This window comes from Pipistrellus hanaki, assembly GCF_964339955.1.
Source record: "Pipistrellus hanaki genome assembly, chromosome: 1".
Taxonomy (NCBI): domain Eukaryota; kingdom Metazoa; phylum Chordata; class Mammalia; order Chiroptera; family Vespertilionidae; genus Pipistrellus; species Pipistrellus hanaki.
In genome coordinates this window covers 50,399,252-50,426,614 of record NC_140503.1, presented here as the reverse complement: position 1 = coordinate 50,426,614, position 27,363 = coordinate 50,399,252, and the positions used below count along the sequence as shown (strand labels likewise).

Genomic DNA, 27,363 nt, shown 5'->3' with positions numbered 1-27,363 from the left:
GGGTCCAGCCAGCCTGGCCAGGTGTAGGAAACATGGATGGTTGGCCAGCCTGCCTGCTGGTCGAACTCCTGGTCGAGGGAACAATTTGCATATTAGCCTTTAATTATATAGGATATACACTGAGTGGTCAGATTATTACCCATTCAGAGATCATAATAATCTGGCCACTCAGTGTATATATCTAATAATATAAAACAAAAACTCTCCCAGATAATAATGCTATCCTGTATTGAGTGCCAATATATAGTATTTTATATATCTTAATTATAAAATGAGTTACAAAGAAATCAAATCTAGAAGATAAGAACCAAAATTCAAATCTACAAACCTATTTTCTCACTACCAATACCAGGTAAAAGACCTAACTGCACAATTACAGAGTTAATGCATATTAAAACTGAATAAACAAATGTAAAGTAGTGAAGAAACTTAGTTCCGCCCCCCCGCCTCCCCCCCAAAAAAAAATTAGTGACCAGGATGACACTGAGAAAAAGAGGTTGACACCATATGGCAGTTTATTATAAAAAGCTAAAAATAATAATTCTTCAGTTATTAACTGGTAAAACTACAATATTTTCATTTTTTCTTCTTTAGTTTAATCGGGTCTTGTGTGATGCTTATTGAAGCTCCCTTATATGGCACAAATACATATTCAAGATTTTGTCTTTTTGATGAATTGGCTCTTTTATCATCATGAAATGTTCCTCTCTCTCACTGGTAATACACTTGGTCTTGAAGAGTATTTTGTTTGATATTAATAGAGTCATTCCAGTTTTCTCACAATTAGCTTTTTTCCTTCCCGTTATATTTAAACTGTATCTTTAAAGTGCATCTCCTATAGATATATAACTGGGCCTTGCATTTTTATCCAGTATGAAAATCTCTGCCTTGTAACTGAAGTGTTTAGTAAATTTACATGTAAGATACATATTAATATGGTTGCCTTGCTTCATCTGGTATTTTTTTTAGTATTCCATTTTATCACTTCTATTGGCTTTTTAGCCATAACACTTTGTTTAATGATTGCCTTAGAGATTTTCAATATATATCCTTAACCTACCAGTCTACCTTTAGTTAATATTATATGGCTTCCAAGTTTTACAACAATGCAATTCAACCTGCCTTCCTACTATTTTCAGTGCCATTGTGCCGTGCTTTTAACTTCTTTGTGTTATAAATGCACAATCAATTTTTGTTTTAAGGCAATGTTTTATAGAATTTTCATAGAAAATAAGGAAGAAAAAATATTTATATTTACCAATACAAACATCAGTTCTGGCCTTCTCCATTCCTTCATTTAGAACTGAGTTTCTGACTGGTGTTTCCCTTAGCCTGAAGGACTTCTTTAGTATTATTCCTGTGAAGTCCAATAGTGATGAATTCTTAGCTTTTGCTCCTCTGCAAATGTCTTATTTTGCTTATAATGCTGAAAAATATTCTGCTGTGTTTATAATTCCAGGTTATTTATTTCATCACTTTAAAGAATATACTCCATTGTCTTCAGTCTCTATTATTTTCATGAGAAGTCCGTGTTCATCCCTATTACTGTTCCCCTATGTATAATGCAATATGTCTTTCCCCAACTTCTTGCTACTTTTAAGATGTTCTCTTTATGCTTGCTTTTCAGCAATTTGATTTGAGATGCATTAGTATACCATCCTTTGTGTTTATTTTTTACCAATTAAAAACTTTTTTTGATTACAGTTGACATTCAATATTATAATATATTAGTTTCAGATATATAGCATAGTGGTTAGACATTTATATAATTTACAAAATGATCACCCTGATAAGTCCAATACCAACCTGATACCAAACATAGCTATTTTGATAGTATTGACTACTAGAGGCCCAATGCATGAATTCATGCACAGGTGGGGAGGGGGGCGTGCGCAATTGGGGCGGTGCTGACAAAGGGGAGGGGAAGAGGGCAGTTGGCCAGCTGGCCCCGCCCCCCGGTCGAGCTCCCAGTTGAACTCCAGGTTGAACTCCCAGTTAGGGGGACAATTTGCATATTAGCCTTTTATTATATAGGATAATCCCTGTTCTGTACTTTACATCCCCATGACTGTTGCAATTTATACTTCTTTTTCGCTTCACCTAAGCAAAACTGGCTAGGGCTCGCTTCACCTTTTTCATCACACCCCCCAACCCCCATTTTATCTGGCAACCATTAGTTTGTTCTCTGTAGCTAAGAGTTTATTTTTTTAGATTCCACATATAAGTGGAACCGTGTGAAATTTGTCTTTCTCTGTCTTCCTTAATTTACTAAAATACCCTCTAGGCCCATTCATGTAGTTGCATATGGTACTATTTCATTCTTTTTTATAGGTGAGTCATATTCCATTGTATATATGTACCACTTCTTTATCCACTCATCTATTGATGGACACTTAGTTTGCTTCTATAACTTAGTTATTCTAAATAATGTTTCAATGAACATACAGGTGCATATGTCTTTTTGAATTAGTGTTTTGGGTTTCTTCAGATAAATACCCAGAAGTGGGGTCCTTCTTTTCATGTTATAGCTTTTGTTTTAAAGACTAGTTTGTTTGGTGTATTACTACTCCAGTTTTTTGAAATATCTGTTTCCATCCCTTTACTTTCAGTCTATGTGTGTCTTTTGGTCTGCAGTGTCTCTTGTAGACAGCATATTAAGGGTCTTGTTTTTTTATCCATTCAACTACCCTGAGACTTTTGATTGCAGTACTCAATCCATTTACATTTAAAGTAATTATTGATAGATATGCAGTTATTATTTTTTATTCATATTTTAAGTTTCCTTCTTCTCTTTCCTCTTCTTCTTCTTCAAGTCCCTTTAAAATTTCCTGTAATACTGGTTTGGTGGTGATGAACTCCTTTAGCTTTATCTTTTCTGGGAAATTTTTTATCTGGCCTTCGATTCTAAATGATAACGTAGCTGGGTTCTTGCTTTTCATCACTTTGAATATTTCATGCTACTCCCTTGTAGCCTCAAAGCTTCTGTTGAGAAATCAGATGTCAGTCTTATGGGAGCTCACATGTAGATAATGAACTTTCTCTTGTAGCTTAAGATTTTCTCTGTCTTTAACCTTTGTCATTTAAAAAAAGTAACGTGTAGAAGCATGGAACAGAATGGAGAATCTTGGAGGGAAGGCTGGGAGAGAGTGGGTGGGTGTGAGGTAATCAACCAATGATCTTGTATGCCTACAGCAGTGTTTTTCAACCTTTTTTGGGCAAAGGCACACTTGTTTCATGAAAAAAATCACGAGGCACACCACCATTAGAAAATGTTAAAAAATTTAACTCTGTGCCTATATTGACTATATATAAAGTAATTCTCTTGAATAGGAATCAAATAAACACAAAGAAAGTATTTTATAATTACTTTATTATGAAATATTAAGTAAACAAAATAGTGAAAAATTATAAAATTCTTGTCTTGTCTGCACCTACGGCACACCAGGCAACATCTCACGGCACACTGGTGTGCCACGGAACAGCGGTTGAAAAACGCTGGCCTACAGTATATGCATAACCCATGGGCACAGACAATAGGGTGGTGAAGGGTTGGGGGGGGCAGGCTGGAGGAGGTCAATAGGGGAGAATGGGGACATATGTAAAACTTTAAAAAATAAAGATTTTTTTAAAAAAGTACAAATAAAAAGTATTACCTGGGCCTTGGCTAGTGTGCACAGTGGTTTGAGAGTCAGCCTATGCACTGAAAGGTCACGGGTTCGATCCCAGTCAAGAGCCCGTACCTGGGTTGCACGTTTGCTCCCTGTCCTCATACTGGGTGGAGGCAACCAATTGTCTCTCTCACGTCAATGTTTCTCTCTCTCTTCCTCCCACTCTCTCTGAAAGCAATGGAAACACACACACGTATCTCCCCTCAGGTGAGGATGAAAAAAACAACAACTAAAAAGTAACACCTAGGACTCCAGCAGCCTCTGTCTCAGCCAAAATCTCCCCTAGTTTTCACAGACAAAGGTTATGGGGACTACTTCTCTTCCCAGCACTGAAATCCTCTCCTCAGGGGGACCACTGCAGCCAACAAACCCTATTGATTTTTAACCATCATACGTGGGTGTGGAATTAGCCCATTCTGTGTCTCCATAACTCTTATCAATCTCGATGTTGCTTCTTCTCTATATCCTTAGTTATAGGATTTCTGTTCAGTTAAATTTCAAGCGGTTCTCTACGATGTCTGTTCCGTACTTTAGTTCTAATTTTGATGCGGTCATGGGAGGAAGCAAACACAGCGTTTACTTACTCTGCCCTCTTGACTAAAGCCCTCCTTTGTGTTTATTGTGCTTTGGGTTTGATGACCTCTGCAGCTCTAAGGATGTTAATCGAATTTGAAAATCTTTCAACTTCTGTATCTTTAAATATTCTTCTGCTCCACTCTCTCTTCTCTTTCTGGGACTCCATTTACACACATATTCTATCCCTCTAATATTCTACCCCTTCAATTTCCCATTAAATGCATTCAGTGAATTATGCATTTCAGATAATGAATTTTTCTGTTCTAGTTTTTTTTCTATTTGATTCTTACTTAAACCTCCATTTCTACTGAGATTCCTTATCTGTGCATGCTCATACCCGTCTTTTCCTTTAAATCCCTGAACATATTTACCAGAGAAAAATTTAAATATCTGCCTGCTAAACCCACATCTTTGCCATCTCTGGGTCTTTTACCCCCTCTGAATAAGTGCACTTTCCTGCTTCTTCATTATGTCTAATAATATTTTATTTAGCTAAACTTTGTAGGTATTATGTTGTTGAATGTCTGGAGGTCCTTCAAAGTCGGTTTTGTTCTTCATGAAGTTAATTCACTGCCAGCTCAACTGATCCATCTGAAGGCTAGTTTGGGGCTTTGTTAGAATGGGTCTAAAAATAGCTCTTACTCTATGGGTAGATTAGCCTTAGTCCTAAAATATGACTTTCTGGGGTCTCAAGTAATGCTTAAGTTGCTCAGCAAAAACTTTCTAATCTGGCTAGTTGAAATTCTGTCTCTTAGCACTGTGTAACCTCCAGAATCTCCTGTTGACTTTCAGGACCCATTAGTTGTTCCTGAAAATAGACTTACACATGTGGAGTTCAGTAATTCACCAAAGAATTGAGGACCCCAGAGGAGATTTCTGAAGCTCTTTCTATGAGCATCTCCCTCATTTCTAGAACCCCAAATTCCACTTGCTTCAGCAGTCATGTACTCCAATCACTATTTACTCCATCCTGCTCGATTGTTGGTCTCTGTTTGGGCTCTATTTCCCTGAGCTGCACTCTGAAAAGCCAGAGGGAGTTTTCTTTTACTTAAGAGTCAGAGCCCTTATTAAAAACACAAACAATCGAATTTAAAATGTGCTGAAACCGAAACCAGTTTGGCTTAATGGATAAAGCGTAGGTCTGAGGACTGAAGGGTCCGAGGTTCGATACCAGTCAGTCAAGGGCATGTACCTTGGTTGGGGCGTATCCCCAGTAGGGGGTGTGCAAAAGGCAGCTGATAGATGACTCTCATTGATGTTTCTAACTCTCTATCCCTCTCCCTTCCTCTCTGCAAAAAATCAATAATATATATTTTTAAAGGTGCTGAAAATCTAAACAGGGATTTTTTTCAAAGACGACACACAGGTGGCAAACAGGTACATGAAAAGATGCTCAATGTCATTAATCCTCAGAAAAATGCAAATTAAAACCACAATTTGATAGCACCTCACACCTGTCAAAATGGCTGTTATAAAAAAAGACAAAAGATAATGAGTGCTGATAAGTATGTGAAGAAAAGGAAACCCTTAAGCACCATTGTTAAGTTGAAAATGTAACTTTGCAGCAACTATTCAAAACAGTATGGAGGTTCCTCAAAAAATTAAAAATAGAACTACTGTATGACCCAGTAATCCCACTTCTGAGTATCCAAAGAAAACAGAAACACTAATTCAAAAGATATGTGCACTGCTTGTTCATTGCAGCATTATTTACAACAACCAAGATAGCCAACAAAATGTGAAAACCATCTAAACGTCCTTCAATGGATGAATGAATAAATTATGATATATATGATGGAATATTTTTCAGCCATAAAAAAAAATGAAATCTTGCCACTTGCAACAACATGCATGCACTTGATGGTATTATGCTATGTGAGATAAGTCACAGACTAAAGTAAGCACACCATTACCTAGAACACTCCTGTTAAACTCGTCTGCTGATTCACACATTGTCTACACTACACTATACTACACTACACTACACTACTAAAATGATTTTGCATAACCTATTTTTCAAATAAAAAACTATCAACTTATATTATAAATATAAAAAAAGCAGACATGACATTTTAATAAATTATATAATTTTTTAAATACAGGGGGTAGGAAACAGGTAAAAGAAGAGGGGAAAAAGGATAAGAATAAGAGAGAGCAAGACAATAAAACAAAAGAGATAGAGAAACATTTAGGAAGACAAACTAGGAAGTTCTAAATTATCCGCTTGTAAACATCTTGTACTATATTAACATGAGCCCTGCCTGTGAGGAAATACATATATGCAAGGTTTTTAAAGTAACTATTTTGTTAAGTGTTCATGCTTGGCAGAGAAATTTTCTTACCATCTCAAAGAGAAATTTAAGAAAGCACTCTCAGCTCACTGTATAAAAATGTTTCAGAAAAGTGACAGCTCACATTGTGCTCTATAATTACAAATACTTGAAGTAGAAATGTCTAAAAATAAGGTGCGCCAGAGGAAGACTCACACAGTATTTGGCCAGTTATAATGAAGCTCAAAGCAGTATTTCCTTAATTTTTTTAGTAGTAACTATCTAAATAGAAGAGAGCTTTTTGTCACATCTAAAGTAATGAAAGCCTGATCCACAGATGATAAAGACTTCAGGAAAGACCTCAGAGGAAAAAAAAAAAATCAAAAGCAACTTCATCTTTTAAGTTTCTAAAAACCCATGACCTATTATTAAGTCTCATTCACATATAAAACAAAAATTCTCTCTCCCATTGCCTTTGAACCTTCAATGATATAATTAAATAACCTTTCCACTTCTAATCAATCCAGTCAGTCAATATAATTCACTTTTCAAATGCTTTAAAAAGAAATCAAAACATTCTAAAACCAGATGATGGTGATGAATGCATAACTAAAAATCAATGAATTACATGCTTAAAACAGGTAAATTTAATGGTGTGTACATTATTCACACAGTTTAAACACACACACACACACAAACAGAATCTACATAAGAAGTGCTAAATAATTAGTTGTAAAATTAATTCTAAATGAAGGAAATTATATAATTTATACATTAAACTGGGCACAAAATATGGCCATTTTCCCTTGAGTTCTTTATACCTTAATTACCTCACCATTTGCTTGCAACTATCATAGTAAATATTCTGAAGTATGTTACAAATAATTGGTTACTAAATTATGAAGTGCCAAAGTCTGTAAATGATATACTTGTAGACTACATATATTTGGGTCTTGTATTTTTTGTAAATCTATGTAGATAGTATCTGTCTTTTAATTGGTATATTTAGAACATCCACATTTAAAGTGATTATTGACATAGGATTAATATGTACCATATTTGTAATTATGTACTATTCATTTTCCTTTTTTTCTGACTTCTATTTCTGCCTTCTCTGATTTTATTCTACATTTTATATGATTCTTTGTTCTCTAGTCTCTTAAAATATTAATTATACTTACTTTCAAAATTATTTTAGGGGTTACTCTAGGTTTTCAATGTTCTTTTATAACTAATCCAACTCCACATTTCAAACACTATACTGCTTCACCGTTAGTGCAAATACCTTTTAAAATTATGCTCAATTCCTCCCCTGATCTCTTATAACACTGCTATCATTCATTTCACTTATCCATAGCTAATAATCACGAAAAACAAATTTATCTGTTAGATCAAGAAAATATAAAAAAGATTTTATTTTCACTTATTCCTTTTTACTCTACGTTTTTTGTTTTTTTTTAATATGTTTTTATTGACTTCAGAGAGGGGAAAGGAGAGGGAGTGAGAGAGAAGAGACACCAAGGAGAGAGTGATGTGGATGGACTGTTTCCTGCGTGTCCCCTACTGGGGATTGAGCCTGCAAACCAGCTATGTCCCTTGACTGATAATCAAACCAGCAGCCTCCTGGTGCAGGGATGACACTCACCCAACTGAGCCACACCAGCCAGGCCTCACTCTTCCTTATATAGATCTGAGTTTCTGACCTATATCAGTTTCCTTCTTTATATCAGAACTTCTAACATTTCTTGCAAAACAAGTATACTAGTAATATCGGTGGAAATCATGTTCTTCTACAGGATTCCAAGAAAAGCATTTCACAGACCCATGCACAGAAGACTGTGATGTGGCAAGATTTATTTGGATGGAAATAAAAGGCTTCCCTTCCTGGGTTTCCAATTTCCCATCTCCATCCATTCTGCCATGAAAAAGTCCAATCTTGTCTTCATCAAGGCCAAAACAAAAGCCAATGTCCATATTTCTGTTTCATATTAAAGCTTAGTCTGAGATTTATGGTTGTTTCATCAGTTATCCTATTATTATACCTATTAAAGTGGTGATAGCCAAGACCGGTTTGGCTCAATGGATAGAGCGTCGGCTTGGGGACTGAAAGGTCCCGGGTTCGATTCTGGTCAAGGGCATGTACCTTGGTTGCGGGCATATCCCCAGTAGGGGGTGTGCAGGAGGCAGCTGATCGATGACTCTCTCTCATCGATGTTTCTGACTATCTCTCTCCCTTCCTCTCTGTAAAAAATCAATAAAATATATTTAAAAAATAAAAAAATAAAGTGGTGATAAAGTGAGGGCAAGGGATGCTATTATCTTGTGATTCCCTTCCCCCACATGGAAAATTAGAGAGGCCTGGAGCTGGGTATTTCCCATCCCCCAGCTGGTTAGACTGTGGTAAAACAGGTTCCCTTAAGGCAAGCCTTGTTAAAGAGAAGAGAGCTCTAGGTTATTTCAAAACTAGAGGCCCAGTGCACGAAAATCATGAACCTGGGGATCCGTCAGCCCAGCAGATGCCCTCCTGAAGTCCAGGAGCCCTCAGGGGATGTCTGAGTGCCGCTTAGGGTGGGGCGATGGTGGGGAGGGAAGGGACAGGCCTAAGCTGTCAGTAGGACATCCTTTGTGCTGCCACAGAGTCAGGAGAGTCTCCCGCCACCGCTGCTGCCCTCTCCAGCAGTGAACCCAGCTTCTGGCTGAGCAGCACTCCCCCTGTGGGAGCACACTGACCACCAGGGGGAGCTCCTGCATTGAGTGTCTGCCCCCTGGTGGTCAGTGTGCGTCACAGAGACCAGTCGTTCCACCATTCGGTCAATTTGCACATAAGCCTTTTATTATATAGGACGAGAGGCCCGGTGCACGAAATTCGTATACGGGGTGTGTGGGTGTGTGTGTGTGTCCTTCAGCCCAGCCTTTCCCTCTCCAATCTGGGATCCCTTGAGGGATATCCAACTGCCCATTTAAATTAGCAGTCAGACATCCCTCTCACAATTCAAGACTGCTGGCTCCCAACTGCTTGCCTGCCTGCCTGCCTGCCTGCCTGCCTGCCTGATGGACCCTAACCACTTCTGCCTGCCAGCATGATCATTCCATAAGCACTCCCCTGCCAGCCTGATTGACACTTAACTGCTCCCCTGCCAGCCTGTTTGCCCCTAACTGCCCTCCCCTGGCTGGCCCTGTCACCCCTAACTTCCCTCCCTTGCCAGCCTGGTCGCCCTTAATGACCCTCCCCTACTGGCTTGCTCACCCTTAACTATCCTCCCCTGTAGGCCTGGTTCCTCCCAACTGCCCTCCCCTGTAGGCCTGGTTCCCCACAACTGCTATCCCCTGCTGGCTTGATCACCCACAACTGCCCTCTCCTGCCAGCCATCTTGTGTGTTGGAGTGATGGTCAATTTGCATATTACCTCTTTATTATATAGGGTGGTTACTTTTTTCCTCTTCCCACTACCTCTGTCACCCTTTTCCTCCTCCCCCCAAGTAGAAAATAAAGATATTTCTCACATATCACAGGGGAAAACCTGGCTCCAGGAGGTGAAACTCAGGAAGGTGTGTGATTTCCCTAAAATCACACACCTTCCGGGACATTCTCAAGTTAGCTCACACTGTGCCTCCAGCAAATTATAGTTTACAGTGCTACTATCTATAGTGGTTTAGCTTTGGGCTTCTACTCCTGGGCTTCTGCCAGCTATCTGTAAGTAGCGATTCTCTCTATTTGCCTGTCTGCCTCCCGTTTTCCAGGGCCCTGCAACCTCAATTCTCTGATGCATTTATGAAGAGTTGTTGATTTTCAGTTTGTTCAGCTTTTTTCCTAGTGATGACAGGAGTGAGGCCTCCCAAGCTTTTTATGTGTCAGACCATAAACCAAAAGTCAATATACTTTATCATCATCTCTGGGAGATGACTTAAGAGTATTCCTCACTCAGTTTGCATTCTAATATGCTTCCACATAATCCTGGGTTTATCCAAGGGAGAATTACAATATAATTAATATTAAGCAGATAACTATCATCTACTCTTTGTCAATAAAAGGGAGTGAAGATTGAAACGGTTATCCGTATTCTTTGAGCAGTTTTCCCAGTGATGGGATATAGGAATCCACAAACTGCTGCCCAAGAGCCAAATCCTTCAAGTGGAACAAATCTGCCCATCCATTAATTTACATACTGTCCCTGGCTACTTTCCTGATACAACAGAGACGAGATCCTATGTCCTCAAAGCAAAAAAAAAATTTAAGCCAAAAATATTTACTATCTGGTCCTTTGCAGAGAAAGCTTGCTGACTCCTTTACTTATAAATGGCCTGTCTTGGCTCAAGCTTCAGATTTTCCTAAAATCTCTCAAACAAGCAGCATCTAGTCTCGGCATTCCCTGTATCTCTTGCTAAGTGGACCCAGGCCCAGCTAGCAGCAGCAAGCCCTGGTTTGCAGCTTGACCTCTCCTGAGCACCTCCAAGCCCAGCGTAAGTAGCAGCCATTTGCAGATCGCTTTGTAGCTCATGCTAGGTAGCCCCAGGCAGAACACAGGTAGTAGCTGACTTTGACCTGCACCTCCTGGGAAGCCCCTTAGCTAGTGCACCTGGTGGAGAGCTTCAGACCACATCAGAGCACCACCCATCCACCTCACAAGTGTATACCTGAAACTAATATAATCTTGTATGTCAACTGTAATTTAAAAATATAAAATGACAAAAATATATATACTAAAAAATATTAAAAGTGTTTAAGTACTTAATTGTACAGAATTCACTATACATGAGATCAAGAAAGGGCCAATTTAGACTAGCCATAGCTAAAGAATGTTTCAAAGTACTGTAATTTGAGCTATAATTTAAAATGGTTAAAACATGATTAAGTAGGTTTTAGAGACAGGGAGTGGAGAATCCACAAAAGTATAAAGCAGGAATAAAAGCATAACTACAAAATGAAGTGTCCACTGGACTGAAGTGGAGTTAAATGTTGGTTAACTGCAAGAAATAGGGTTGGATTGATTGTATTAGACTAGATTATACTCACATTGAAACCTGATTTTAGACATGATATGGTGGGTAAGGTGAAGTTGTATGTTTTTAGGAGGGGACTACATGAAAAAAGGATATTTTAGAAGATTTATTTAAGTAATATACAGCATAGTTCAGTGGGGGTTGGGGAGCAGAGAGCAGCTATGTTGCTGCTTAATAATCCAGGTATGAAATGGTAAAGCACTGAATTATGGTCCTGGAGTATAAGTAAAAAAATAAGGAAACGTAAGTGACAATGCAAACTTGGCAACTTGTTAAAATTCTGGGCATGAGAATGAGAGAAAAATCAAGTATGAAAATCAATACCGCCAGTCAGATAGACTGAAGGAACAGTGACATCTACCACTAAAAGTAGAACTGGAAATGAAAGCAAATTGAAGTAGCAAGGCACCATGACACAGAAGAAAGATTATCATGAAAATGCCAAGTTCAATATAATAGTGGTCATTCCCTGTATTCTGGAGAACGAATGAGTAGATATGGTAGAGTTTTCTGTTCAGTCCATAAATTCCTTCTTTTTTTAATCTTCACCCAAGGACATGATTTTATTGATTTGAGAGAGAAATATTGATGTAAGAGTGAAATACCAATCGATCAATTGCCTCCCATGTGCACCCCTACAGTGGCTGAACCTGCAACCTGGATATGTGCCCTCCTAACAGGGACTCAAACCCGAGACCTTTTAGTGCACAGCTAATAAGCACACTCCAGCTAATAAGCACACTGGCCAAGCCCAACCCAACTATTTCTTGATTTTAGCAACGTGAAGAGAAAAACAATAGATGGCTGAGAAATAAGTGTCTGGATATTCACAATTAAAGAGCATCTAGGAAGGGAGCAGGAAAAATAAAATGTCAATCAATTAGAGATAAGGTACATGAAACAGGATTTCACATTCTTGCTCAGAGAATCCCCAATGCCAGGCAGAGTAGCTGATACAAAGGCACCTCTGAAAAAGGAACGAATGAGAATTTCAAAAGTGCAAATAAATCAATGACAAGAAAAGTTAGAGTCATAATGAAAGATAAAGACTGAAAAGGGGCCACTGATTTGGCAAGAAAAGCAGGAAGCCAGACTGCAAGAGTTAAAAGGGACAAGAGCAGAGAGAAGATCTATGAGTGTGTGTGGGTGGAAGCTCAGTGGACAGACTTCAGCTAAAAGGAAAAGCAGCAGGACAGACAAAGGGCATTATTTTACTTGTTTGGGTATTTTTCCAAACTAAAAATAACACTCGCTCCTTCAAAAACACTTGGAAAATATAATAAAGTAGGGTGAAAAATATCATACATTGTTCTACCACCTAAGTGCAAACAGTTGACGCTTGTATGATGTATGTTCACACCTACTCCACCAAAAATATGAGTGGGCTTACATATTGTACAGCAGGATAGAAATTGAGACTGGAGGGAAGAGAAAGGAATATGGAAAACTGTAAAACCCTGGACAAGATCAGCTAGCGAATGGTTACTATAGTTCTTAAAATATTTTTCTTAGTGGTCAAAAACAGTAGTTTCCTGCCCGGCAACCACTGTTGGTCAGTGGTTGAATGTCTACCCATGAACCAAGAGGTCACTGGTTTGATTCCAGTCAGGGCATATGCCCCCGTTGCTGGCTTAATTCCCAGTAGGGTTGTGCAGAAGACAGCTGATTGATGATGTAGCTCTCTCAACTGATGTTTCTAACTCATTCCTCCTCTCTCTCTAAAAATTAATAAGAACATATTTTTAAAAGTTTTCTGCTTTATTCTTTTTATCACTGACAGTAAAATGTTTTGCATTTTAACTGTTTGTATTTCATCTTATGAGTATTTACATTAATTCACTTACCTAATGACATTTTTTTCTTAGGACTATGATGAACTATTTAGGTCACTGAGAGATCAACTCTTTGTTTTACTGCAAAACCTTTTCTCCAAGGTTGTTTGCTGCTGCTTTAAGGACGTCACATGAATGTATAAAGTAACAGGAAAAGCAGCCAATGGAAAAAACAATTAGATAATGCTGACAAAAACAGGGTATATGTTAGAACAAATTCCATAAATATATGGAAAGAGATGAATCCAAAAGGGGAAACATAAACTGCCTCTGATAATGGATAAGTACACAGGTAGGTGCCACAGGTGCCAAGATACAGGAGTGGAGATATGGGCTGACTGAGAGGACCCCTCACCAAATACTCTAATACTCTTCATGAAGCACTGTCCATCACTGAGAGGCAATTCAGGGAACAGTCCTCTTGCAAGGCTGCTTAGACGGCTCCTGGTCCTCTGCCTGAGTTCCCACCCACCCCCAACCTTTTTTTCTTCTCCATTATTACTTTACATTCATTCTCTACCTTTGTACAGTAAAACTTAGGAAAAGGATTGATACTGGTAGAAATTCCACTCCTCGGTCAGGCAAATTTTGTCCTAAGCTACTTTTCTCTAATTATTCTCATTACTAACAAGGCTTACTATTAACAACAATTCTTAATGTCATTCCTGCTAGAGGGAATAAAGATTCCTTAGTAAGCATATTGATAAATGTATTTGGATCAATAGCCCATCCCCTGATTTTTTGTTAAGGCCACCATCTTGAATTTTCCCAATAACAATATTATGCCCTCACTGAACCCCTCTCTCTTCTAATTATACCATCAATGCATTAATAAAATCTTTCTTTTGTTAGATTCAATTGATGATACACACAACTACCACACAAAGGTAGAGAAAGTATCTTATTACTTTTTAATTTTCCTATGCCTGTATATAGTAGATATCAAAATACAATGTACTGAATTCAGTTTTCCTTGACCTCTATCTTCTGTAAATTCAGTATGTATTAGTCTTTGACCTCATCTCACTTCTTTAAAATGTGTGTGTATAGATTCTATACTACCAAATTCTATACTGGCCACACACTCCTTGTAATACCTCCTCCTTCAGAAAAAGGAATTAAGCATTTACTAATCTAACAGTTAATTTTTTAGATCACACTGCATAAATCTAATGACTGTAATCAAATTAGGGAAGTGATTCACTTACTACATCAACTAATGCATCTTATTCAAATAAATTTCCCAAATTCCCAGAAATACTAACTTTATTCCAAGCCAGATATCACTGAAGTGATACTCTTGTCAAATTAAATTTTTTAAATTTCATATATACTGCAAAAAAAAAAAAAAGGCAAATTCTTGGCTACGGCACAATATTTTATGGTCATATTATAAATTACTTAATATGTAGTGATTGCTTTGTTTCAAGCATATGAAGTCCCTGAATTCCTATGAACTTTACATACTAGAAAGGTTTACATAGGGAATATTTCATTAATTCAGTAAAAAATTCAATAAAATAGACTCATCTTAGGTAAGGCCAGTCTAAACTCCTAGAAAAAAAAAAGAATTTATACAATTCAGGTCATGTTCCCTGTCAGTTCGAAAAAGTTTCATTGAAGGGTAGCACATTAGCTGGATCTTCAAGTTAGACACTTATATCAATAGAAAAAAGAGCAAGGTTTTTAAGGTAGCAGGTAAAGAGACCAGCATATAATTAGAGAATCAAGATAATGAAAGCAAAGAAAAAGGGTATGGATAGTGCAAACTGAAGTAGCCACTTCATACAGTAATCCCCTATTCTCATCCTGTAGCTACTTGGCAAAATCAGGTGACCAAAGTAGGAAAGCCATAAAATATAAGAATACAAGTAGAAAAATGTCTATATCTTAAATTTAGGTATCATAAATATAAACACGATAGCCCTAGGGACTAATACCCTCTAAGATAACCAATAGTTCTGGTGCTATACCTATAATAGAACTCAAATTCTAAAAATTACAGATTTCAGAAAGAAAGGGGAAGATATTGTAGAGCATATGTACTACCATCACTTCCTATTCCCATGCCCTTGGTAAGCATCACTAATTAATTAATTTAGCATTCAAATTTAAGTGAATTTGCTAATGCTTTGTTGGAATGAGTAAGAAAGTATCGTTTGCCACATAAACCCTTTCTATCCAAATCCAGATTATGAATAAATTCTGTTTAAAAATATATATATATATGTTTCACATCATATGGATTCTTATCTTCCAAAATTCTAAGACTTAACAGATTTCAATCTGTCACTCTGACCTCTCACACTTTGAATTCAAAAACTAAAAGGAGATTCAAGTAGCAAAGAATATATGTGTGCTTTCAGTTTGTTTTATGATATGACAAATACAAAACGTCACCACCCACACAATGTTTTGTAATGTATAGAGGAGTTACCACAATAGATGCCTGATAGAGGTACTGTGTGCATAATTAACCAAACCTCATTGTTTTCTATTTCCTCTTATAAACTGGACACACATAGCCATGAAACAGAAAAAAAAGTAAATGTCTCAAGAAAAAAAATAATCCATTTTAATTTTTATTCATGTGGGTTAAAATTAGGTATTAACTACCCTAATCTCATAGTCAGCAATCAAGTGCATTAAGGCTTCAGAGCTTATTGTTCCTCATTTACTATCCTGCCCAAGGCAGGAAGATTCTTCTTCCTACGGCTCCATGCTGCTCATCTTTAACCTCAACTCTTAGAACCCTTGAGAAGGCAAAAGAGAAAGAGACTAGATACAGAAAGACTGAAGAAAAGGGAGGAGCTGGATAAGAGTGGTCTAGTTTTGTCGGAGATATGGAGTAGTAACCATCCTACTGTCTTGTTCTTAAAGAATACTGTCACAACTGCACATTAAAACATCTACCCGAGCCGAAGCCGGTTTGGCTCAGTGGTAGAGCATCATCGGTCTGCGGACTGAAAGGTCCCAGGTTCGATTCCGGTCAAGGGCATGTACATTGGTTGTGGGCACATCCCCAGTAGGGGATGTGCAAGAGGTAGCTGGTTGATGTTTCTCTCTCATCGACGTTTCTAATTCTCTATCTCTCTCCCTTCCTCTCTGTAAAAAATCAATAAAATATATTTTAAAAAAAACAAAAAACGTCTGCCCTAGCCTGAATTATTCTAAAAAGAATACACACCTTCCTTATTTACATAACCACATTTACAATATAATATTCACACACTGCCTTAAAAATATTAAATCATTAGTATAGAAAAAAGTTCCTGTTTGAGGTGTTTATTAAGAATTGAGCACCAGTTTATAAACAAATCAAGCACACAAAAACCCCCACCCAACCCCCCAGTGCAATCTCTCAACTAGAAACTAGTGTACTTCCCGACGACAGGGATACAGCACAGCCTTACACACATTATTTCTGTATAGTCAGCCACAACTCCCAGTAAATATTTGCAGACTGAATTTCACATAAAAGAACTCGTGCACCTGGTAACAGTAAGTGAATAACACCTTCAGATAGTCTTCTAGAGATAGAACCCAGGGAAGGCTGACAAATCCTAATAATCCATCCACTGGAAATGTTCTGCTGAATTGCATATGAGTAGTAATGCTGTTAGTATTCACTGTGCTTATGGTATGCTTTATTATTGTAGTGAATATTAATTTAGTGACAAGAATCATAATTTAGCCTAAAGGAACTTTCAAGGTCATCTAATATGAACCTTTAGTTTTCTAGACAAGGAAACTAAGATCTATTTTTTTCCACAATCAACACTCTGGCACTTGTCACCTCCTTCCCTGGATCCCTAACTGAATAAAAGAGATATTTTATTGCACATTTTTGCTTAGGTTAATATTACAAATGAATGGACATCCCTCAGATGGCAGTCTCTGGCATAGTACTTCATATAGAGCAGGTACTCAGGCAAGTACTTACACAATGATCTTGCACAAAGTGCTCCAATTTGAGTAAATGTCAACATTTATTTTAACTATTTTCATCTGAACACTTTAAATGTGCAACATTATTTTTCTAATATCAAAGGTGACTAGACATAAGTTTTTATTCAAAGCCTGTTTCACAACAAATGAGACACGTCTGTCTTTTCTACCACTGTGAAGCTCATTTCCCACAATAGGACCAAAACTAACAGTGACACAGAAACTAAATCAGTTCTGTCCATAACATCAGTTGTCACCGTATTAAAGACAACTCCCAATAGGGAAAGCAAATTGGTCAATTATTTATGCAAACATACATAAACACACATAAACACACACACACACACACACACACACACACACACGTTGCCTAAGCTAATCAAGGCCAGCAAGTCAAGGGGCTTGAAATTGCTTAACTTGCCTTTCTGGTCAATAGAGCAGACAATTTCATCAGTTTCAAATCATAGAGGAGAACAGGAACTGCCTTCTTTCTGGAATCAGAAACACTTAGTGTTGGGATACAACCATCACAGCTGGCCTCAATACAGACAAGCAAAAAGCACCTTTAGTCTTTGGTGCGCTTGATACGTAAGACAGACTGAGCTCAGGGCAGAGAGCGTGTCAACCAATTAATGGAAAATATATGAAAGCCAGTGGATGTTCTAGTCAGTCTCTAACTTTAAAGTAAAATGAAGATCATGGGCTACGGTTAAAGTAAACTCTACAGTTAGGAGCTTTGCAGTAAATGTTTCCCACCGCAGTTGAAGGAAATAGAACTGTTTCTCAGACAGAGTTAATAAGCTGCCTGACCCAGAGCCAAGGACAAAACTACTAACTTCTAGGACAGGGGACAGAACTTAGGACTAACATGGAATCACTATGCAAATCTTAGGATCACCATACTTTGCTCACTGTAACTGAGAAATAAGAAAGTTAAACAAAATTGCTCAATTTGGGATTAAATTAGAATTCAGATAACATCCCAAACGGCCCACATATGTAATTCTCCTTTGATTATAGTTGTAAATTTAAAACGTGCCAGATTCGGAAATCTATGAGACTTAGACTGAAAGACAGACAGGAGCTCTGGTCCCCGCACTGTTTCCAGGGTCTGATAATGAATCAGAGGAATTTTACTTGTCATTCAATTTCACTCTTACTAAGTGGGTAGAACAATGACACACCTTCTAAGACTGTTTTAAGAAATGGTTTACAAGGCCTTACTTGAAAATAAAGTTACATAAGTAAAAACAATAATTAATAACCACTAATTCTTTTAAGAATCCCTGAATTTGCTGAAACCGGTTTGGCTCAGGGGATGGAGCATCGCCCTGCGGACTGAAGGGTCCCAGATTCGATTCCGGTCAAGGGCATGTTCTTTGGTTGGGGGCACATCCCCAGTAGGGGGTGTGTAGGAGGCGACTGATCGATGATTCTCACTCATCGATGTTTCTAACTCTCTATCCCTCTCTCTTCCTCTCTGTAAAATATCAATAAAATATATTTTTTTAAAAAAAGTTTGCAATGGGATTAGGTTGTGGTTTTGTTTTAGGTTGTCACTATGAATATGCATTTATGAAAAGGACACAGGTTAGTAGTTTTCTTTTTTTATGAAAAGTTTATATTATAATTCTATTGCTTAGAAAATATACATGACATTTCTTATACTACATTCAGTATTAAACACAACTATGCAAATAAATCCCCTTTCAAGCAAGTAGTACAAGTGAGCTGGAATCTATGGATGGATTAGGAATGACGAAGGTCAAGAAAGGTACATGCAGGCTTGGACTTCATTTGAAGCTAGCCATAAATACATTAAATATAAACCACTATCAAGTTAGTAGTAGCTTTATTTTCTAGAACTATCTTTAAAATACCTATTTCCAATTCTTAAGGGGTATAATTTCTGATCCCATTAAGTACCATCATTTCAACTTTGAATACTTAATCTTCTTTTTCAAAGACTAATTTGATGCTTGAAATGATCATGGACATACTTTTGTCGCACAGCACTTTAGTTTAACAAACAAGAACAAATAATTATGAACTGAGATAATAAATAACTCTATTGTCCAGCTAACGGCTTACATCGCCTACTATATTTACATTTGCAGAATAGGAGAACAAGTATAGACATGTTTGTGATCTGCAAGTCCAATATACTCTGGAATCAACCCAAATGCAAAACTCATTTAACAATTTCTGCTTAATGTAATTTTAAATTGTCATTAGTAATGTTACCACAGATTGATATAGGAAGCAACAAAATGGATAATCTCTCATAATATTATCAGGTGATTAAAAAAAATTGGTAAGAAGGCATTGTTACTTCAAGAAATGTAAAATGAGATACCTAAAGAATTGTAATCTTATCTATTAAAAGAGATTTTAATTTAATATATATATATGGTATCCCAAAAAAACCTTATACTTACACTTTGAATAATTATGGAAGTGTTTATTAAAGGAAATTTCATTTTCAAAATCGAGTTGTCAGCTATTAAAGTTCATATACTTTTCTTAGGACACCATATTTCATAGATGGTATTGAAGGTATTTCACTTTTATTTATTTTTTATTTATTTATTTTTTTAATATATTTTTATTGATTTTGTACAGAGAGGAAGGGAGAGAGATAGAGAGTTAGAAACATCGATGAGAGAGAGTCATCGATCAGCCGCCTCTTGCACACCCCCTACTGGGGATATGCCCGAAACCAAGGTACATGCCCTTGACCGGAATCGAACCCGGGACCCTTCAGTCCCCAAGCCGACGCTCTATCCATTGAGCCAAACCGGTCTCGGCAGGTATTTCACTTTTAAATGTCTTTATATAGTTACCTGATAAATCTATAAATCCAGTCTTGTGAAACATTAGATATGAGACTATACGTTACATATATTTCCTAATGTTGTTTATGATCACTGTTTTTACAAAGTTTTAAATATAATATAAAGAAACCATTTTTGCAAATAGGACTTCTAAAGATGAACATTAAATGCCAGTAAGTGTGCCATTATAATTTTAAAATAAAGATTAAAATTGTACATTTGGAAATTAAAGTGTTTGCTGGCCATTATTTTTCCAGAGCAAGTACCAAAAACTCAAGTGCACTATGCTTCAGGACAGGATTTCTCACATTAAAGTCAGTGCAGTTAAATTGTAATGGATGTGTAAACATAAATTATCAATGAAAGAATTATTAAATCACATGATTCACCAGAAAGAGCCTCCACTATCATTATTATTCAAACAGTTCAGTTATCTATACAACTTACTCTTATTTTTAAAATACTATAAAACGAAGGTTCTTTTTCCCCCATTGCTCTCATAATAAGTCAAAATATACATTACTAATTCAACTTTTTAAATATGTCTTTCTTAAAAGATTTTAGTTTTTTTAATTTGGGTGCCCCTTATCTGAATGAAAAAACCAAAGTGCTTATTCAATTTAGTGATGATTTCAGGGACACTTAAGATACATCAAGTAACTTGCTGAGGGATGATGGGGGCACTCTGGTTTCTGGGGAGCAGAAGCTTAACCATCTCTTCCTTTAAATTACAGCTTGAATAGGGAGCTGAGTGTATCCATTGAAGAATAAAGCCTTCTCTCTCTCTCTCTCTCTCTCTCTCTCTCACACACACACACACACACACACATATAGTACACACACATTACTATTTTTCTGACCTATTCAAGTTGCCACAACATGACTATTGTCAAAGTAAAAAAAAAATAAAAAATAAAAAAATTACCTTTAAAGCATTTAAACTTCATTTTAAAATTAAAACTGAAAGCAAGGTACACAGCTTCCCACTACTCTAGAATAAGACTATTAAAGCCTGCACTGACCTACTTCATATCAGCATCTTGACAGTATGGATGTACACCAGGAAAATAATAAAAATTACTATATAACAAACCTTAATTTTGTATTTTAGAAATTGTCACTGTTTTCAAATGTGTAAATATTGTACTGCAATGTCCGTTATCTTATAATACATTTCTTTTTAAATTGCAATATAAAAGGAGTTTTGATCTAGTAGTCATATTCAATGCTGGACATGCAAGATTTCATTTTTAAAATCAGAGCTTTTTTATACCACATTTAATTCTATTTTAAAAGTTCTATTAAAAGTAGTCTCTTACACCAAATTCCAAATACTGCTTCCCATTTTTAAAATAGCACTGCACTTAAAAAAATTCAGTTTTTAAAAATGCAAGTTCATGTTCAAAGAATATTTGCAATGGCTCTAAAAAGGATAGACTTTAACTCGGTGTACTTAATTATTAAAAGGCTGGCACCAGTCTTTCAGAGTTTAATCTAATGCGGAAATATTGGAAATTCTCATATAAAAAAAAAGTACAGGAATATTGCAAAGGGCATTTTACCTGTGGTTTCTAAAAAAGACACACGAAATGGTAAAACATTTATTTTAAAGATATATTTTTAAATTTAAAAAATCACTTTACAGTGTAAACCATCACCTTAAAAAAAACACACAAAAAAAACCCTATACCAAAGAAGCCTTTTCTTCACAATCAATGCAAAGAATGAACTCCTTGGAAGGGAAATGTAATCTCTGAATAAAGCAACAGCAGAAAACATTCAGCGACAGCAGCTAAGCCAACCGAAAGGAAGAGAGAGACACACATCAGGTTTTGTGTGCCGCCTATTAATATTCTTACGCGCAATGTCTGTTTGGTGGAAATTCAACAATACACTTCTTCCTCCCTGTGTGTGACTGCATGCAACCAGGAGTAAACACGTTTCACATTCCTCAGCCCCAAACCCATGCCATCACCCTGCAAGATGACTGAACGTCGACCCATATTCCTTCCTTCTGCACACCAGTGAAAACCACAAATAATGTGTTTATCACCCCTCACCATGGAGGGGGGGTAAAAGCCCTGGGGAGGGATGTACGGAGCCCCAGGGCCGATGCACGGTTCCCACACCTCCCCGGGCCCCACAGACGTGCACCCGACCCTGGATGCCCACGTTCAATGGATGCATCGCCGCCTCTGCCCCTGCCCGCCGCCCCCACCCCCTTTGCAGCAGCAGAAATGCGCCCGGGCTGTTCCGCCCCGCGATGGTGGATCCTCTTACCAGATGGAGTTCTTGATCTCGTGTTGCAGCGCGCTGGCCTCTGTCCCTGGCAGCCCGGGCACAAGGGCTGGCAGGGCCACCCCGGGGCCGGGGGTGCCGGGGGGAAGCTGCTGCTGCTGCTGCTGCTGGGCATCGGGCTGCGGTGGCGGCGGCTGTTGTTGTTCCTCTGCCATCGCGGCTGGAGGGCTGGGAGGGAGCAGGGGAGATGGGGGCGCGGGGCAGGGTGAGGGGAGAGGCGGGGAGGGAGGTCGAAGGGGGCGAGAAGGAGGAGGAGGAGGAGGGAGGGAGGGAGGGGACCAGGAGGAGGAGGAGGAGGAGGAGGAGGAGGAAGGAAGGAAGCTGGATAAGCTAGGCCTTTACCCCAGGGCTCGAGTGAGTCGCCTTTGCCTGCCGCCTGGGGGACATCACCGGGGAGACCGAGGCGCTCCAGCCGGCCGGGGCGCTTCACCGCGGGAGAGGCATGGCGGCGCCCGCAGCCCCCCGCCGCCGCCCCCTCTCGTCAGCGGCCGCGGCTGGGGGTGGCAGTGGCGGCGAGGAGGGGGCGTCAGACGACGAGCAGTGCCCGCACCCCCAAATCCAAGGAGAATGGCTGCTCGGGGACTCCCCGGCCTGGCCCTCCTCGCCGGCCCCGGGGGCGCTCTCCTCCGGGAGCCCCGCGCGGCTGCAGCCCCGGGCTCCTCCGCTCCGCGCCGCGCCGCTCCCCGAGCCGCCGCCGCCGCCGCCGCCGCTCGCTCCCGGCCCCGCCGCCGCCGCGCGGCCGCCGCTGCGCTGCCAGCCCGGAGGCAGCCCGTGCGCGCAGCCGCACTGCGGCCCGGCGCAGGCGGCACCGCACCGGCCGCGCGGCCGCCGGCGGGGGGCGGGGGCGCGGGCCCGGGGCGCGGGGGGCGCCCGGCGCGGCGCGGGGGGTGCGGGGAGGGGGCGCCCGGGCGCGGGGGGCGGCGCGGGCCAGGCGGGCCCGGGACGCGCCGCCGCGGGGCGGGGAGGAGGCCGCTGGCCGCGCGGGCGGAGGGGAGCCGGGAAGCGTGGGGGAGGTGCCGGCGGGGGGGGGGGGGGAGGAGGAGGAACCACATTTAATATTTGGCTTGGAAATGGGATTTCTCTCCCCCCCATCTTCAAAGCAAGGAAAGTCAAATTAATCAACATGACCCCCCCCCCCGCCCCTCCCCTGCACCGGAGAGGGTGGCTCTCCCGCTGGGCACATGGAGGGGGGCCTGGAGCAGGTGATGAGCGGGCTTCCCAGGAGCCCCCCAGAAAGCCCCCGTGGGGATGAATAACCACCTTGGAGGGGACTCGGGCCGGGCCGGGAGCCGCCCGTGGGGAGCCGGGCTGCGTGCTCCCCATTCGGCCGGGCATTCGGAGCCTCCAAACCTGGCACCACTCCGGCCGCCCAATCACCGCGGCCGCCATCCCCCCGCACGCGCTCCCCGCGCCAATCAGGGGAGTCTCCATGCCGTCCTCCACGCGCAGCAGATCCATTCTTCCTTCCCTCGTGCCTTCGCCCATGCTGTTCCCCTCGCCGCCCGCAGCACCCCCTTCCCGGCACGGCCCGCCCTCCTCACGCCAGCCCAGGCTCCCAGGCACACGGCTCAAGTCGCGGCTTGTCAGGGTCCCTGGCAGCCCAGGCCCCCGCCTGCCTCTGACATACATGCATGTGGTGGTTCTCTCAACATGGAGGGAGGCGCAGGCTCCAGGCCACACGCCCCTTCCTTTGGAGCCAGTGGGACCCCCCTGGTTGCACTCTCTGCCCCTTTCCCTCTCCTCTCCCCATTCATAGGTAAGAGAGAGCTTTGCCCACCCAGAGGAAGAAGATCCCCCACCAGAAACAAGCAAGTCCCCTTTAAGAGCAGAATTGGCTTTTCTAGGTGGGGCTCATCAGGGAGGCCTGCACGGCCCGGCCCGGGGTGGAAGACAACAGCCAAGGCCCCTGGCACCAGATGGAACAGCTGCTAAGCTCTCACTGACCTTTCTCTCTGGGCCCGTGGGTGTTAGGAGCTTTTCAGCTTTTAACTTTTTTTTTTTTTTTGACAGTGTCTAATCAGGTCTCTCTCTACCTGACAAAGATTCCCTGGCCACTTTCCTGCTGTGCTTGGACTTTGGGCCATGAGGCTCTGCCACCTTTTAGACTCCTGGTGGGCGGGGAATCTGATTGGCTTGGGTTCCTGGCCTTTGGAGAGAGCTCAGCTCACTTCCTTGGCCGGAAACCCTCTTACTTTTGCACCACTGTGCACTTAGACGCCACTCCCAGATTCACCCTGAATGCTTGCACATGGTGGGGCTGGGGGGTGGGAGGTGGAGGGGGGGGGGCGGAGGAAAGGGATGGGGGTGGGGGCAGGACACCTGTGTGCAAAATCCAGGCCTCCCTCTTGGATTCCTTTGCACCCTGAATACCCTTTGCACTGATTGTTTCACACAAGCAGGCCCCCTTTTCCATTAACCTGTTAGCATGGCCACTTTAGGAAAATGAAAGTTGTTTATGAATTCATTTGCATTTGTGCCCGGAGTCCTGGGTAAAGACAGTATTTTCCTGTACCACATTGATAGACCTGCTGTGCACCAGACAGAAGCTTTGAAGAATAAAAATAGCTAATGGTGAGCACTTTCAGGGTGCCAGACCTAGCACTTTCCATACATTATCAAAGTTACTCCTCCCCAAACTGTATATTGCAGGTCCTACGGTAGTCTCCATATTTTACGGAAGCTTAGGTTAAATAGCATTATTAAAGTTACCCAATTAGTAAACGAAAGAGCCAGGGCGTTGAAGCCTGGAAGTCTAATTCCAGAACCTGCAAGCCATGGTTATACTGAAAAAATCTTGAATGTATGTCTAAGCTCTGTATTCGTGGGGGAGATGAAGGAAGTAAAAAGGCACCGGGGGAAGTTGCCAAGTCTCCCAGCTTCTATTTTTTTACCTGACCCGGAGAGAAGGATGGCTCTCCATTGCCATGCCCTGGGAAGGGGGAATCCTAGGCAGTGGGAGATTCATCCACGAAAGGTAATGTATCGGAGACCTGCCAGAGGCCTTAAAAAAGCGAAGCTGAGAACCAAAACTTTTTTAAAAAGTTCGCTACCGGGTGTCACTTAGGCTGGCTTCCTGAGTACAACTTTTTGAGTTTTTTATGGGTTCCATAGAAGAACCATGTCACCCCAGCAGCCACTAGAGGGCTCGGCACAGCTGCAACCCTGAGCTGCCCTCTAGCGGCAGTGCTGAAGAGAGGAGATTGTTCAGCCTTTGGGGCCTTCAGGGGCCAGCAGCAGATAGTAGGAGACTTCTGGGACTTCTTTAGGTTCCATTGGCAACGAGAGGGGTGGCAGTTAGTTTGGACCGAAGAGATCTGATTGCCAGAATGAGAACGCTTGCAGGGAGGACAGGGCCAAACCCCATTGCTCAGTACCTGGGAGCAGAATGTACATGCTGCTATAGTCTATGGCTGCAAATACAATTATGCCACTGGGAACCTTAAAAAATAAAAAATAATAATAAAAAAAAAGACATGATGAAGTTACCTTACTTAAATCTTGTGTTGGGACTCAGCCAAACCTAAACGCCCTGAATAAAGGTAGCAGCGTAGCCATGTGCTTCTGAAATTGTATGTGCTTCCCTCTGGTGTTGAAACCCTGTACGAAGGTCCTTCAAGGACCCAGAATCAACGGGGTTTATTTTTCTCAGACCTTCTGTTTGACTCAGTGAGAAATAATGGAAAATATCATAGTAAGCATGAATTTTAAGATTACACTCTAGATTTTTTTTTTTGAGCTTTTATTTCCCAACCCTGAGGAATATAAGTCCATTCTCTCTGTAAAAATGTACTCGGAAATGGAAAATTTTGAGAAACACTGATGTAGTGGGAAAGAAAGACTTCAGTCTTGGAGTCAGAAGACTTGGGAATTCAAACCCTCTGTTTACATCTCTATAAAAATGAAAATAATGACCTACCTCGCAGGGTTGTTATGAGGAACAACATGGAAATTGATATCTAAACCACAGGAGTGCTGTACAATACACATAAAGACAATCTATGAGGTGGCTGGGTTGTGAGCAACCTCAAAGGTAGTGACTATGTATTTATTCTAGTAGCCCTAGTGAATAATTCTTTACTCCTAGGTGTTTAGTAAATGTTTTTTGAAATGGGTAATTATCTAATTTTCTTAGCCTAATACATTATACCTCTCCTATGTCTATAAACCTTGTCTCCTTTATGAAACTGTAAACTTTTTATACTGTCCAGACTATAGCATATTCATGTATCCTACATTTAACATGCATAATAGTATTGGGCACAGAAAATATAAAGAAAGAGAGAGACCCGGTTCCTACTTGTAGTAGGTTACATTCTTTGGAGCAGAGAGACATATTAACATATATTAATTCTACAAGATGATGAGCTCTGAAACAGAATTGTGTCTACTAATGCTAGAGAGACATAGTGGAGGGAGATACTGGTCCAGCTCGGGGTAAAGGAGCTGCCTGAGAAAGCCTGTTGGCCGGCATCTGAACTGGGTCTCATTGGGTGAACAGAAGTTCATTTGGCAGGGCACTGAGGGGAGAGAATTTCAGGTCAAGAGCAGCATGAGCAGTGCTGTGAGGTCGTGACAGGTCACATGGGCTGTGTGAGTAATGCATGGCCCAGTGTTAGCTCCATGCTCGGATCCTTAGTGAAGTGTATAGGAGAGGGAGACCATTCTACAAGACTTCCTCTATATTATTAGTGATGATTGTTCTGACAAAAGATGAGGCCTAAAATAGGTTTTTGTCAGTGGTAAATATTGGTTAAGTGCTTAAAGTGTACATTTCATTTTCACAGATTATGGTCATTTACAGATGCAGAAAAGATAAGGTTTTATCCTATTCTCCTGTTTTTCCCCTTAGAAATAAAAACAAAATGTTTTATCCTTCTCTTTCCCCTTGATCATTACTTCCTCTGCCTTTTTCCATGGCAAACTTTTCCTAGGAGCTG

The 27,363-nt window shown here is 40.5% G+C and overlaps 1 protein-coding gene across 1 annotated transcript in view; it reads right to left on the bottom strand.

Moving 5' to 3' along the window:
- Positions 1 to 23,136, bottom strand: part of RFX7 (regulatory factor X7) — an 88,772-nt gene extending 65,636 nt beyond the window's left edge. The window contains exons 1-2 of the mRNA XM_084875336.1: positions 22,769 to 23,136; positions 22,409 to 22,594 (exon numbers count right to left, since the gene is read on the bottom strand). Of these exons, the coding sequence (XP_084731462.1) occupies positions 22,409 to 22,581 (173 nt within the window). The 5' untranslated portion in view covers positions 22,582 to 22,594; positions 22,769 to 23,136. The remainder of the gene's footprint in view (positions 1 to 22,408; positions 22,595 to 22,768) is intronic.
- Positions 23,137 to 27,363: the final 4,227 nt, after the last annotated feature.